This window comes from Nicotiana sylvestris, chromosome 4, assembly GCF_000393655.2.
Source record: "Nicotiana sylvestris chromosome 4, ASM39365v2, whole genome shotgun sequence".
In the NCBI taxonomy this organism is placed as follows: domain Eukaryota; kingdom Viridiplantae; phylum Streptophyta; class Magnoliopsida; order Solanales; family Solanaceae; genus Nicotiana; species Nicotiana sylvestris.
The window spans coordinates 150,915,202-150,931,370 of record NC_091060.1 but is presented as its reverse complement, the minus strand read 5'-3'; the positions used below and the strand labels follow the sequence as shown (position 1 = coordinate 150,931,370).

General features: G+C 41.8%; 1 protein-coding gene across 1 annotated transcript; it reads left to right on the top strand.

Annotated features, from left to right (window-relative positions):
- The first annotated feature begins 1,026 nt into the window (after positions 1–1,026).
- LOC138890345 (uncharacterized) lies at positions 1,027–15,704 on the top strand. Its single transcript, XM_070173725.1, has 11 exons — positions 1,027–1,097; positions 1,965–2,070; positions 3,521–3,616; positions 4,082–4,221; positions 12,146–12,312; positions 12,415–12,795; positions 12,859–13,204; positions 13,318–13,506; positions 14,248–14,301; positions 15,222–15,313; positions 15,463–15,704. Exons 1-11 carry the CDS (start codon positions 1,027–1,029, stop codon positions 15,702–15,704), a joined length of 1,884 nt encoding a protein of 627 aa, XP_070029826.1.
- The last annotated feature ends 465 nt before the right edge of the window (positions 15,705–16,169 follow it).

Below are 16,169 nucleotides of genomic sequence, written 5' to 3'. Positions count from 1 at the left end.
TCCGGCATAAAAGGGCATACCATTGATGAGTGCCGCTCTCTGAAGGATAAGATCCAAGCTTTGATTGACAACAAGATCATCTGGCAAAAGAGCCTACCCCGAACGTCCGCAACAACCCAGTACCAGACCACAAGGGTGGAGGCATTCACATAATTGAGACAGAGGATGATTGGGACCCCAAAGGATCGATCAGATTAATCGCAGAGGGTGACGAGCCAAAGAAATCAATAGTCACCCTTAACCCGATTGTGGTCTAGATTCAGCCTTCTGGGGACGCCGATGTGAATATGTCTGTACCACTTGAGTTTGAAGCACCACCCCCTGCAAATACGCCAACACCAATTGAGGTCAAGTTTGGATCCCCAAAGGCACCTGTACCATTTGAGGTTGCTGTATTACCTTCCAAAGCAAGGGTGCCCATTCTGGTAGCAATGACAGCCATAACACCGTTCCACACAAAAGCCATACCATGGGATTACACAGCTGAGGCAAGAAGGAAAAGGAAAAACAAGTTTGGAGAAGCAGCTGCGGCATAGGGTATGACAAGGACCGGCAGGGTTTATACCCCAGAACACTTGGCCGAGTCGAGTAAGCAGGCATCTGGACGGCCAGCCATTATTGAAGCTGGGCCCGACGACCTCTGGAGGAAGATACTGGCCAAAGAGTATTCAGTCATTAATCAGTTGAACAAAACGCCAGCCCTGATCTCTATCTTAGCTCTGCTACAAAGCTCTGACACACATAAGAATGCCTTATTGAAGGTGCTGAGTGAGGCACATGTACCAAGCAACATCACTGGAGGAGAAATGGCAAATATGGTGGGACAGGTATTGGAGAGTCACAAAATCACTTTTCATGAAGATGAGTTGCCACCAGAAGGGGCAAGCCACAACAAGGCATTGCACATCACCGTGCAATGCGAGGATTATTTTATCACCAGGGTCCTGATCGATAGACGGTCCAGCCTCAACATTTGTCCGCTGGTAACACTCCGAACATTAGGGAAATGGCTGCATGAGATCAAATATGGGGCCATTAATGGGGAAATCAGCCTGTGTTTACAGATGGGGCCTACTTGGTTTAATGTCAACTTTCAAGTAATAGACGTGCCGACATCTTACAACTTGCTCTTGGAACGACCATGGATTCATGCCGCTGGAGCTGTAGCATTAACCCTACATCAAGCAGTGAAATTTGAGTGGAATCAGCAAGAGGTGATCATCCACGGCGACAGTAGCAATCCCATATACAGTTGCCAGACCATCCCAGCAATCCAAGGAAGAAGGAAGATAGGCGGAGAAACGTATCACTACATCGAGCGAGTCAATGCAGTTGACAAGGATAAATGGTGGGACAACAAAATAGAAAGAATATTGAACTGGTGAGGATATGAGCCAGGCAAGGGACTTGGCAAGAACCTACAAGGGATCGCTAAGCCTGTCAAGCTAAAGAAACATGGTACCACCTTCGGTCTGGGATACGAGTATACTTGGAAAGAGTTCAATGAATGGTCGCCGCCATGGCACGGGCTTTATTATCCACTAGAGCACCCGATATCTCACTTGGAGTAGATTTTCCAGCTAGCTAATGTTATATATGGGTCAAAAGAAGAGGAAGCACTGGCAGCGATGAGCGATTTGTTTTTGGAAGAGGATGACATGGATTGTTGTGTCATTTTCGAGGAGGAAGGGGAGGAAGGCCCTTCCATACAAGCCGTGAGCCGAGGAGCGCACCTCAATAATTGGTCCATCAGAACCACCAGAGTCCGAAAAGCCTCGGGGTAGCAAGGCTGAACAAGAATCATGCACTATTTTTTCATTTTTTATTAGTTCACTTTCCTTTTGCCTTTAAATTTTGCAATAAGATCTTCAATGTTCAAAATAGTTATGGAATTTTTCAAAGCATTTCAATTTTTTTTTATGAATCTGACTCTTATTACTTTCTCTTATTTACTTTATTTACAGTATTACTATTACTTATCTTGATGAACCAACGACTGTGACATGTAACGAGACAATGCGACAAACAGACTCAGAGGAAGATGATATACCAGAAGAGGTTGTTAAAGAGGTTGAGGATTTTAAGAACAGACCTAAGTCCAACCTAGACGAGACCGAGATTGTTAACCTGGGAGATGTAGAAAATGTCAAAGAAACTCGGATCAACGTTCATTTGTCACCGGCAGAAAATGAAGAATACACAGAATTTCTGAAGGAATATGAGGACACGCCTGGTCGTATGATGACATGACTGGTTTGAGTACATCTATTGTGGCGCACAAGCTACCAACTGATCCGACATGCCCATCGATAAAGTAGAAGCTCAGGAAGTTCAAGCCTGACATGAGTTTGAAAATCAAGAAAGAAGTCACCAAGTAAGTCAAAGCTAAGGTTCTTAGAGTAGTATAGTATCCAACATGGTTAGCCAACATCGTGCCAGTACCAAAGAAGGATGGGAAGGTCAGAGTCTGTGTCGACTACCGTGACCTCAACCGGGCCAGTCCCAAAAATGACTTCCCCTTGCCAAACATACACATTTTAATTGACAACTGCGCCAAGCACGAGCTGCAATCGTTTGTTGATTGTTTTGCTGGGTATCATCAGATCTGGATGGATGAAGAAAATGCTAAGAAAACGACCTTCATTATGCCGTGGGGAGTGTATTGTTACAAGATGATGCCGTTTGGATTAAAGAATGCTGGGGCCACCTACATGAGGGCCATGACTACCATTTTCCATGATATGATACACAAGGAGATCGAGGTATATGTAGATGACGTCATCATCAAGTCCAAGAAAGCCACTAATCACATGGAAGATTTGAGGAAGTTCTTCAATAGACTAAGAAGGTACAATTTGAAGCTGAATCCCGCAAAATGTGCATTCGGGGTTCCTGCCGAAAAACTACTTGGGTTCATTGTGAGTCGCCGAGGAATAGAACTGGATCCGTCAAAGGTTAAAGCCATTCAAAAGTTGCCACCGCTAAAGAACAAGAAGGACGTAATGAGTTTCTTGGGAAGACTTAACTACATCAGCCGGTTCATAGCTCAATCTACTGTCATCTGTGAGCCAATCTTTAAGATGTTGAAGAAGGATGCCGCTGGCGAATGGACTAATGACTGTCAAAAGCCTTCGACAGAATCAAGGAGTACCTATCCACACCGACAGTCTTGGTCCCGCCCGAGCCGGGCAGACCTCTATTGCTCTACCTTGCAGTATTAGATGGAGCACTCGGTTGTGTTCTGGGACAACATGATGAAACGGGAAGGAAGGAGCAATCTATCTATTATCTCAGCAAGAAGTTCACCCCATACGAGGCCCGGTATTCTCTGTTGGAACACACCTGTTGTGCTCTGACTTGGGTAGCTCAGAAGTTAAGGCACTATTTCTGTGCATATACTACGTATCTCATATCAAGGATGGATCCGTTGATGTACATCTTTCAGAAGCCCATGCCCACTGGCAAGCTAGCCAAGTGGCAAATCCTGTTGAGTGAATTCGACATTGTCTATGTGACTCAGAAAGCGATCAAGGGACAGGCTTTGGCGGATCATCTTACCGAGAATCCCGTGGACGGAGAATACGAATCCTTAAATATGTATTTTCCTGACGAGGAGGTATCCTTCATAGGAGAAGACATTGCAGCATCCTATGATGGTTGGAGAATGTTTTTTGACGGAGCAGCAAATTTCAAAGGAGTTGGCATAGGAGCAGTTCTAGTATCAGAAATCGGTCAGCATTATCCGGTGTCCGCCAAACTCAGGTTACCATGCACCAACAACATGGCCGAGTACGAAGCCTGCATCTTGGGACTCAATATGGCCATTGACATGAACATCCAAGAGTTGCTAGTAATCAGGGATTTAGACTTGCTTATACATCAGGTCCGAGAAGAATGGGCAACCAAGAACTCTAAGATACTCCCTTATCTGTATCATGTACAGGAGTTGAGAAAGAGATTCACAAAGACAGAATTCCAGCATGTTCCCAGAGTCCAGAATGAGTTTGCCTATGCATTGGCTACCCTGTCATCTATGATACAACATCCAGATAAGAACTTCATTGATCCTATTCCGATGAAGATTCATGATCATCCAGCCTACTGTGCTCATGTCAAGGAAGAAGCGGACGGAAAACCTTGTTTTCATGATATCAAGGAATACCTGGCAAAAGGAGAATACCCAGAGCTTGCCAACACCACTCAGAAGCGCACACTTCGGAGGTTATCTAACAATTTCTTCCACAGTAGAGGAATCCTGCATAGGAGGACTCCTGATTTGGGATTATTAAGGTGTATCGACACAAGGGAAGCATCCAGGCTACTAGAGGAAATCCATGCTGGGACCTGCGTTCCACATATGAACGATTTTGTCTTAGCCTAGAAGATACTCCGGGCTGGTTATTTTTGGATGACTATGGAAACAGACTGCATCCAGTATGTCCGAAAGTGCCATCGCTGTCAGATACATGCAGACATGATAAAGGTGCCCCCAAATGAGCTTAATGCAACAAGCTCGCCGTGGCTATTCGCCTCTTAGGGAATGGATGTCATCGGACCTATCGAGCCCACCACATTAAACGGGCACAGGTTCATTCTAGTGGCAATTGATTCTTTTACAAAATGGGTTGAAGCAGCATCATACAAATCAATGACTAATAAAGTTATGGCAGACTTTGTCCGTGACCGCATCATTTGTCAATTTGGGATCCTAGAATCAATCATTACTCATAATGGTTCCAATCTCAACAGTGACTTGATGAAAGCCATGTGTGAAACCTTCAAGATCAAACACAAAAATTCTATAACTTACAGACCTCAGATGTACGGAGCCGTAGAAACTGCCAACAAAAATATCAAGAAGATACTAAGGAAAATGATAAAGAAGCATAAGCAGTGGCATTAGAAGCTCTCATTTTCTTTATTGGGATACCGCACCACAGTCCGCACATCAACTGAGGAAACTCCCTACATGTTGGTATATGGTACAAAAGCAGTCATACCCGCTGAGGTAGAAATTCCTTCCTTAAGGATCATACAGGAAGCAGAGCTCGACGACGCAGAATGGGTGAAGAGTCGTTATGAGCAACTAGCTCTTATAGACGGAAAGAGAATGAATGCAGTTTGCCACGGTCAGCTCTATCAGAACAGAATATCCAGAGCCTTCAACAAAAGAGTCAAGCCGAGACAATTCGCACCGGGGCAGTTGGTGTTAAAGAAAATTTTTCCGCATCAAGAGGAAGCCAAAGGGAAATTCTCTCCCAACTGGCAGGGTGCGTACATGGTTCATCGGGTTCTGACAGGAGGATCCCTCATACTTGCAGAAATGGACGGAGAAGTTTGGCCAAAGCCGATCAATTCAGACGCAGTCAAGCGATACTATGTGTAACCTTTATGCTTTCTTTTATGATGTAATTTGAACTATGCCTGACGTAATTCCCATTTAAGAGGGGATACGTATGCAGCCCTATGGGTTCAGTCACAATTCAATAAAATTTCCATTTTCCCCACTATTGGAAACTGGGGCAGAATTTTGAGGAGGACCCTCAAAATTTCAAAGTCGATTCTAGCCATTTATCATTAACAGCCATCAGGAGCAGCAGCCCGGTAAATTGGGGAAGAATTTTGAGGAGGACCCTCAAAATTCCGGAGCAAGCAAAGTTGCAATGTTTTGAACCATGTCGCAGTCGTCGGTTTATCTAAAGAAAATTATTCTTAATTATGCACTTATATTATGCTTTTTCTAAATCATGCATGTTCATTACTAAAATTGCCTTGTTTAGCAATGCTTCCCCAATGATACGTACAATATCACCAGATCAAAGCCGAGCAGGTCAAGCAAGCCAGTGGGGATACAAACTAACTTTTCCCCCTTTATAAACTCACAATTTTTCTTTGGATGCAGGCACTTGAGTTGCAAAATTATCAAATGTACTATACGCTCACTCACAAAGTTCAGGAATACAACTCTCCAAACCGTTGCACTTGCTCGCAACTGCTATCCGCACAATATTGTCCCCAACAGGCACAATATCCCCAGCAATCACGATACCGCAATCCGCTATCAGCTAAGAAAACTCTATTACCATTTGCCATTTTTACTTCCTGCATAAGGCTACTATTCTGCCTTCCAAGGTTAAGCTCTACCTCCATCTGCATTCTTTGCACTGCATAAGGCTACCATTCTGCCTTCCGAGACTAAGCTCTGTCTCCATCTGCATTCTCTGCATTGCACAAGACTACCATTCTGCCTTCCGAGGTTAAGCTCTACCTCCATCTGCATTCTCTGCATTGCATAAGGCTACCATTCTGCCTCCCGAGGTTAAGCTCTACCTCTATCTGCATTCTCTACATTGCATAAGGCTTCCATTCTGCCTTCCAAGGTTAAGCTCTACCTCCATATACATTCTCTGCATTGCATAAGGCTACCATTCTGCCTTCCGAGGTTAAGCTCTACCTCCATCTGCATTCTCTGCATTGCATAAAGCTACTATTCTGCCTTCCGAGACTTAGCTCTATCTCTATCTACACTTGCACGGCTGAAATATCACCACTTTATGGCGATATTTACGTTCTACACGGCTGAAATATCGCCACTTTATTTACGTTCTACATGGCTGAAAGATCGCCACTTTATTTATGTTCTGCATGGCTGAAAGATTGCCACCTTATTCACATCTGCATCGGCTGAAAGATCGCCACCTTCTGCATGGGTTGAAATATCGCCAAATTGTCCGAAGGCGTCATTGTTCGGAGGCACCATTTTCATAGCCCGAGAACGCCATGCCATGGCCTGAGGACCCCTTTTATCTTTTGCATATCATTATTCAAAGGCATCATAGCTCAGAGGTATCATCTTCATAGCCCGAGAGCATAATTTCATGGCATGCGAATCCTTTATTATACGCTTCATGACCCAGGACGTCATGGTCTGAGGACATCATCTTAACCGTCCAAAGACAACATTCATGGTCCAACAGAACTTGCATCATGTTTAAAATTATGCACGATATATGTTCGTATTGCTCATTTGTAGGTAAACCAGCTAGAAATGGCCGTCTCAGCAGGAGTGATCCCGCTCCAGTTCCCACAGCCCGGATTAGACCTTAACTATCCTTCTTGACCTGAATACCGCATCCGTTCTTGTAAAACCTCCGTCAGAATATTCCACCGATGGATCTTGAACTACATATGGCCTGATTCCTGTAAGACAAGGGAAATGTAGGTAGCTCAGGAACCAGAGCACGGTCAAATTCTTCAAACCATCTCGTTCGGTCAAAATTGGCCATCATATCTTTACCCGGCAACTCTTTCATCCTTCCCGGGTAAAGAGGGGCAGCTGTTGATACCCAATTTTTCTCTATATATTTTTCATATACAAAATACTTTCAAAATAACATATGTACACATATATAAGCATGCCCAAGTGTTTTATTATTTTTTCTCAACTTTTAAAGATTTTTTTAATCAATTTATTCCTCATTTTAGCAGTATAAAAACCAATAATTATTCCCAAAATTATCATTTTGGTATATAATTTGTTTTATTTCGCATATTTATACCAAAATATAGTTAACGTAATTTTTTATATATTTTTACAAATTTATTTGGTATTTTTAAAGCTAAATTGCATATAATTGCAATTCTAGCCTACTTTAAGATTTAATAACATTTTATAATTACAAAATTGGTTCCAACATTTTTAAATAAATATTTATATATTATTAACTGATCCAATACTCCTAATTTACTTTCAAAATCATTTTACTATTTTTTATAAAATAAAAAGGGAAAAACTGGCTATTTAAAACCTGGCCCATTTTTATTTCAAGCATAGCCAAATTGACCCCCCCCCTAATTGACCCAATTTTGAAACCCAATTGGATCGGCCCAATTCTAATCTAACCCGACCCCTGACCCAACCAATTAATCCGCCTGTCCCTTTCTTTCAATCTAGGCCGTTGATCATTTAGATCAACGGCCACGATGACCCCTTACCTTTTTTAATCATTAACCCTACCCTAATCCCTTTATTTCCATCTCTCAGCCGTCTTTGAATACTCTTCCTCTCTCGAAGATTCCTAAAACCCTAGCCTCTCTCACCCCCTTCAACCGCAATCTCACCAGAACCCATGGCTTCTCAGGCCATGGATGGCCTGTACTCACTCTCCTCCACCATTAAACCCTGGGTGTTCGAAGTTTCGAGGACCGACATCGATGGTGTCCTTTCAGATCTCTACAGATCCAAGGTTCTATGGCCTCTCCAGCCTGGCTCCGGCATATTCAAGCATCAGAAGCCTATTTATGACCTCTCCGACTCAAGATCGGACCTTCTTCCAAACCTTTCTCATTTCTAGGGTTTCTCTGAAACCCTAAGCTATTCGAGGGTTTTCTCTGTTTGTTTTCTTATATCTATGCTATGTCTGTGCTCTACTTGAGTTCTTAAATGTTTTCACTAATTTTCATTCAAAAATTACTTCTCTTCGATTTAGGGTCTCTGAAAAGGTTTTAAAATATTTTTTGACTCCTCTTCTTCTTCTCTTTGTGTGAATCTGTCTATGCTATATTTTTATGTTCTCTTTCCTACCTCGCATGTCCTTCTCCTGTGTGCTTATGTTTGCCTTATTTTGCACGTCGTTCTATTGTGCTCCATTCTTTCTTCTACTGGTTTCTATATCATGCTTTCACATATTTATCATATGTGTTCGTTTACCCCTATGTTCCTTTACTGTATTTTCTACTAAGCTTTTAGGTCTTTAGTTGCCTTCTTTTGGATTTTGTTTGAGTTCTTTGTTAAACATGTTTCCTCTACTGTTCTCTTAAGTGCTATACTATCTCGTTTCTCTTCTGAAACTTGTTTAAGTTCCAAACTTTCTTAAAACATGTTCTTTATGCTTTAAATCAGTTCTTCATTCTATTTGCCTTGAACCTGCTATTTTATCTGTTTGTTTTCACATGAATCCCTAAAAGAGACCTCTGAGCCTGTTTTAGTTATTTGTCTTGTCTTCTCTATATCTGATCGAGTTGAAAACCCAGGGATTTGGTGGTTTTTTGGTGAGTTTGATCTTGTATTTTGGACTAGGGTTCTATTTGAGACCCTAGACACACTCAAACTCATTCTGAGTTTATGTACTGGATTTGAGCCTCTTTGTTATGACCCAAAACTCTTGTATACTAGGCTTTTTCGCATGATAGTTCTTTCTTGTTCGATATGTCTGTATGCTTTATATATGAGGAATTTTGCCTTCAAAAGGTTTTGTCAACTTGTGATTGATTCGGAATTCCTCTTAATAAGGTTTGATTGATTGTTACTAATTTTCCTTAAGTAAAACACTTTTCTCATTTTTCCTGACTTGGTTCATTCGAACAAGGCCTGCAATTTTGATTTTACTGGCTGTTGAGTGATCTCCTTTCCTTATTTGCACAAACCATGTACCACTGGACCTTTGCCTTAAATAACTTTTGTGTATTTACCCTTCTTGTGCTACTTTGGAAAAGATTTTGATCAAAATCTTTCCTTAATTATCTTGCCCGTTTGAAATCAGAATCCCTTAATTGAAGGGAGACCCTATGTGATTGATTTCGAAACTATTTTCTTACCTTTTCTTACTTGCTTTCTGCACTATAAAGGGCACGACCTTTCTGCACTTTTAGACACTTCCAATTCAATACTCTTTAAGACCTTGAGTTCAATACTCTAACAACACTTATTGAACACTTTCAATTTCAATACTCCTACATTTCAATTCTACACTCTACTCTCTTCTAAAATCTTCTAGCTGTGTGTTTGCAATTTGGCTTTACTACTGCTCTTCTCTTCTTATTTCCCTGAAACTGGTATGTTCTAATTTAACTTTCAGCTTCATCACTATGTGTTTGCTTTACAGTTTCAACAATCTTGTCTACTTTGCTGTTTATGTTTTGTATTGAATATGCTGTCTCTTTGAATCTGTTGCTGCGTGAATTCCCCATACCCTTATTCCCTACTATGTATTTGAGTTAAAGTTCAAAGCATGGCAACATCCAAATTGTTGCTTATGTCTGGACTTGATCCTTTAATGGATCCTAACCCCAAACAATATGGCTAACAGGCTGGTTAGGGTGTGCCAGCTTTTCCAATTGCTGGGTATGACCACCAGCCTGTCTTGGCTTTCCTCAAAATCCCCTCTATGCACTTGCACTCTCTTAGATTCTATGTTCTGCCCTCCTCCTATGAGCCTTGCTTTGGGACCTTGAGCTCCCTCTAAACTTGGACATTTGAGGGATGGCCCTTCCACACTGTACTATAATCCAATTATGCAATATATTTGGGTGTAAGCACTGCCCGGAGTCCACTTAAGACTCTTAGGGAACTCTGACACATCCCCAATAGGAGAAAGGCTTTGGAATTTGATCTTTGGAGTTGGTTTACTTTATGCTTCAGACCGAAGTCTGAATCAGGCTCTCCTTGGTTGGGATTTTTAGCTTTCTGGTGTAATTTTATTTTACTTTTCTTTATTCATTCTAGGCTGTAATAATTTGTAATAACTTATGGGGGTTTAGTGAAAAGGGGAGGGTCACTCATATATGCATAAGGGTAGATATCATGTTCTTAAGTATTTACTGCTGCAATCATGTCCTGTTTTCACTTCTGCATTTTTCATATAGAAATCATGTTTACAAGTCCTGCACTTCTGCATTTTTCATATAGAAACCATGTCTATAGGTTTTGCATTTCATACATAGATACCATGTCTATAGCCTCTGCATTTCATACATAGATGCCATGTCTATGAATTCTGCATTTCATACATAGAGACTGTGTCTATAGGTTTTTGCGTTTCTGCCTATCATATAGAGAACATGTCTATAGAGTTTCCTGAATTTTGCATATGCATCTATCACTAGGCAAACGCATTTATAGGCTTAAATAATAAAAATCAGCGTTTTAAACACTATGCCTATAGGATTTCTGCATTTTTCGTAAAGGTTAAACTTAATAACGCTTAGAAACATATCTATAGGAGTAACCAACTGATCTGAATCATTTATAAGTCTAAAATCAGTAGTAACGTTACTCAATGTCTGCAGAACTTATGTTTTCTATAATCAACAGGCCTTCTTCTTGTAAAAATCAGTTCACTTCTGGATTATCATATGTCATGCTTGTAGGGTTCACTTAGGCAAGCTACAAGGTAAAATTAGCTAATTGAATCAGACTCTGTTAATTCCAACTAGCAGGTAGGTCTGATTCCAGTTTCTTATCTGAAATGTGTACTAGACCAATCTGCCTCCTTAACGTTTAAAATTAATTCAGACCATAACCAGTATATGCAAGACATGCCAAACAATCTGTCTTTAAGTGAGGAGGCCCATCTGAGCCTTTTAAATTGTTATGTGTTTCCCATAATCTGCCTTATGTGTTTTTGTTTGTCGCTTTAGAATTTTATCCTTTTAAACCACACAAAACCCACATTTCCCTTCCCTTTAGGACTAGTAGTCCCAAATGCTTCTGGGACTGATAGGATTGGGGCAGATACTAGCATGCAATAAGTAACGAAACCATTCCGCGTTTAAATAGCTCAACGGGGTAGGAAATGGTAGATATGGATATGATGACCCGTGCGCTAATACCACGTGTAACCCCTCTTCTGAGGAGTGATTACCGGGTATTGCATTGATTTGATCCATATTATTTATAAACCTAGGACCCCCTTCCCTTTACTTGTTTATTTTGTTACTTTCAAAATTTCAAACTCCTTTTTCTAAAATTTCAACTTCCTTGTTTCTTTAAACTTTAACTTATTTGCAATCACAATATGACAACCCCTCATATTTGAAATCCTTAATTGCTTATTTATTGTTTGTACTTAAGTCACGATTGTAGCATGGCCGGGAACCACACTAGTGGATCTTGAGGGGTGTCTAACACCTTCCCCTCGAGATAATTTTTAGCCCTTACCCAAACTCTGGTTTTTCTAAACAAATTCTTCCTAGTGTCCTAATGCACTTAATCATTAGGTGACGACTCTTCAAATCAAAAAACCCAATTCCCAAAAGGGAACGCGTTATCCTCCCAAATGTCATAAACCCGATTTTACAAGAAAAAGGGGGCGCGACACACTGCACCCAATTGGAGCTTTCCATTTGAGCTCATGTGTGATGCTAGTGACATTGTCGTTGGAGTGGTCTTGGGGCAAAGGGTGAACAAGATGTTTCATCCAATGCACTATGCAAGCAAAACTATGAATGATGCCCAAGTCAATTATAAGGTGACGGAGAAAGAGCTGCTAGCAATTGTGTTTGCAATGGAGAAGTTTAGGACTTATCTCATAGGTGCCAAAGAGATTGTTCATATTGCTCACGCGACACTCCATTACTTGATGACCAAAAAGGACTCTAAATCTAGATTGATGAGATAGGTTTTGTTGCTTCAAGAATTTGACCTAGAGATTGTTGATCAGAAAGGAAGTGAAAATCAAGTGGCGGACCACTTTTCCCGCTTGGAGGAGGTTGGGAGACCCAAAGATGGTCTCGAAATTAATGATGCATTCCCGGATGAACAACTCCTCTCAGTTTCTTTGAATAGTATGCCTTGGTGCGCCGATGTGGCCAATTTTCTTATGACCGACATTGTTCTGAGTGAGCTCTCTTCTAACCAAAGGAAGAAGCTTAAACGGGACAATTTGGATTATTATTTGGATGAGCCTTATCTTTTCAAGATTTGTAATGATGGTGTGATCTGGAGATGTGTTCCGGAAGAGGAGCAAATGAGTATTCTTGATGCTTGCCATTCCTCGCCCTACGATGGTCATCATGGTGGGGCGAGAGTTGTTTCAAAGGTTCTTAGAAGTGGTTTTTATTAGCCTACTCTGTATAAAGATGCTGATGAGCTTGTCAAGAGATGTGATGAGTGTCATAGAGCTGGTGGAATTTCAAAGAAGGATGAAATGTCTTTCACCACTATTCTTGAGGTTGACATTTTTGATGTGTGGGGCATAGACTTCATGGGACCTTTTGTGAGTTCGTGTGGCAACACTTACATTCTAATGGCCGTTGATTATGTTTCCAAGTGGGTTGAGGCCGTGGCGTTTCCCAACAACGAAGCCCGGAGTGTGGTGGCATGTCTCAAGAAAGATGTCTTCATAAGGGTTGGCACTCCTCGGGCGATCATCAGTGATGGGGGTTCTTATTTGTGCAATAGGGCATGTGACACTTTGCTTGCAAAGTATGGTATCAATCACAAGGTATCAACCCCTTATCATCCTCAGGCTAGTGGACAAGTAGTCTCTAAAAGGGAGATAAAGAACATGAGTTGTCAAAAACTGTCAATTTAAATAGGACTGACTGGTCAAGGAAACTGGATGATGCTTTGTGGGCTTACATGACTGCTTATAAGACTCCGACTAGTATGTCTCTATATCGGTGGGTATTTGGGAAGGCATGTCATCTTCCAGTTGACTTAGAGCACAAGGCCATGTGGACGCTGAAGAGGTTAAATCTTGAGTGGGATGTTGCAGCAAATCTCCGGTAGAGAAACTCAATGAACTAGATGAGTTCCGGTTTCATGCCTATTCCAGCTCGTCCTTGTATAAGGACAAGATGAAGTACTTACATGACAAATATTCCTGGAGCAAGGAATTCAAGGAGGGTGACTTGGTTCTCTTATTCAACTCTCGGTTACGACTGTTTTCGGGAAAGCTCAAGTCAAAATAGAGTGGCCCTTTTGAAGTGGTACATGTGACTCCATTTGGTGCTCTTGATTTGAAGAATAAAAATGGTGATGTTTTCAGAGCTAATGAGCACCAAGTCAAACACTACCTGGGAAAATTTGATGACAGCCACGTGGTGGCCTTGATCAATTTCAAATGATGATGGTCACATGCATCGTGCCACGACATTAAATCAGGCGCTTCTTGGGAGGCAACCCATGTGTTTTTCATTTGTTTCTTTTTCATTTTCTTCTTAGTGTAGGATTTTTTTGGACTAACTGGTTGTGATATTTGTGTAGGAGTTTTTGATGCAGTGCAAGACTAATACTGGAAAATTTGGCTAAGTGTGCATTTGGACCGCTGAACGCGCTCAAAATTCCACGGTCAGCGGAAGCTTTTTCGCGGGGGCATATTTGATAGCGGATGCGGACTTGAAAAGTCCAAAATATGACCTCTCTGAAGTTTCAACTGCTTCCGCGGTGGCTTTTTTGCGATCAGCAGACCTTGTTCCGCGGCCGCGTCCAGTTTTCCGCTCTCAGCGGTAATTTTGAACTGGCAGCTCTTTTGAACAGCCAAAAGAGCGGACCGCGGTGGAATTCTACGGCCGCGCCAGGTAGGTTGGTATGGGCTCTAGTGTTTTAGTGTAAATAGGATGGCCCTCCTCCTTTTACCTTTTTAGCACTTTGCAGTCTCAAACGACATAGGCCACTGTTCATCTCCTATAATTTGAGCCTCAATCTGCACAACACTAATCAGAAGTAATTTCCAGCACACATCAAACTACTAGTATGCTCAAATCATCACATTGTTTTTAAATTTGTGCTTTTCCTTTCTTTTAGTTTTAAATTCTTCCTCTTTTCTTTTAGTTTTAATTAGGGTTAAGTAGTTGTTAATTAGTTGAGGCTAAAAATTCATGATGATACTTGTTGTGAATGTCTAGTAGGGGTTGGTAATGTTCATGATACTTGTTAATGACTAAAAAAGTGAAACCCTAGGTCTAGAAAAGTCAAAAATGCCCGTCTGGTCGTAGAATTCCACGAACAGCGGTCCAAATTGCAATGTCCATGTTCATGCTGTGTAAGAGTTGAATGATTGGTTGTCCGCGGTCAGCAGTGGAAATTCCGCTATCAACGGCTTGCTTTACACGACCGCGCTTCCTTTGTCGTGGACATCAGATTCTAAGTTCAGAAAATAGAAAAATTGGGTCCGTGGCCGCGTTTGTTTTTCCGCTGACAACGGAGTAGCTTTCGCGACTGCGCCCAAAATTCCACTCTCAATGGTACCTCAGATTCAGAGTATGGGCAGTCTGATTCCTAACATTTCAAGGACGCGGTGCTTTTTCCGCGATCTGCGATTACCTTTTTGCGACCGCGCCTCTTTTTCTGCAGTCAGCGGATCCTGATTCTGAGAGGCAGTAATGCTAGTCCTCTGCTATGCTTTATTTCCACATGCAATGTTTTAGCTTCAACTTCAATGCTTAACCATATAATTGATACATTGTTCTGATGTTGTTTAATGTCTTATTTTATGCAGACAATGGTACAATCTAGAGGTGCCGGTGATACACAAAAAGGGAGGGCTGAATCCTCCTGAGGCAGGGGAAGAGGAGGACAAGGAAGGACCAAGTTACCACTAGCGGTCCGAAAATTGATAGGGAAGTTGCAAAAAATAATCAAAGCCGCGGACAAAGCCGCATCCTATTCTGAGGGTAGTAAATATGTCCCTTCCCGGGAAGTTTCGGAAGAAGACTCAGTGCCAATACACATTCCCACAGACTTCGAAGGGAGATTTCAGTTAAGAGATGAGCCTACACCCCCAGCTTCCCCTACTTCTTCTGAGTCGTCTGATGGCTCAGAGGAAAGTAGTGAATCTTCAGCATCAACCTCTCCTCCAGCTTCTCCACCTAGACATGATCCTATTGATATAGATGCTGAGATCCCTAATGATGGGAGGGGTGGTAATACCCAGACAAGAGGGTTGGAGAGAACAAGGAACCCGGTGGTATGGCAAGAATGATTTGTGAGTGAAAAATCCTACCACAAGTTTCGGGAGTGGTGGCCTTAGAGGTCACTTACACATGAAAGGGCTTTCATTGAGCGAAATCTGCTACCTCACAACCCAAATATCAAGAGGCAATTCAATGAGAGAATGGGTTGGCAGTTCTTCACCAGCAACTTACCAGATGCCAATGAACACTTGGTCAAGGAGTTTTACACCAATGTCTCCCACATCAAAAAGGGCACATTTTTGACAAAAGTTCGGAATAAGAAAATTAAGTTTGATGGCAAAACCTTGAATGATTATGCTGGGTTCAATGACGAGGATGAGTCCTTGTATCTAAAGAAGGTGGCTATGGATGAGTTAGACTGCCCATGGTTGGAATCAGTGATTGCTCTCCCGGGGGACTACTCTAGCGTGGCTGACACCTGGGGTCCCGATCTACAGGAACACTTTGAGCTTCGAGCCGAAAGGTTGGGAGAC

Coding starts and splice junctions, on each gene's coding strand:
- LOC138890345 (XM_070173725.1), top strand. CDS start 1,027: ATGGGGCCATTAATGGGGAAATCAGCCTGTGTTTACAGATGGGGCCTA. Junction 4,222..12,145: donor CAGAAGCGCACACTTCGGAG/GTTATCTAACAA, acceptor GTGTGATGCTAG/TGACATTGTCGTTGGAGTGG. Junction 13,507..14,247: donor GATGTTGCAGCAAATCTCCG/GTAGAGAAACTC, acceptor TTGAACTGGCAG/CTCTTTTGAACAGCCAAAAG.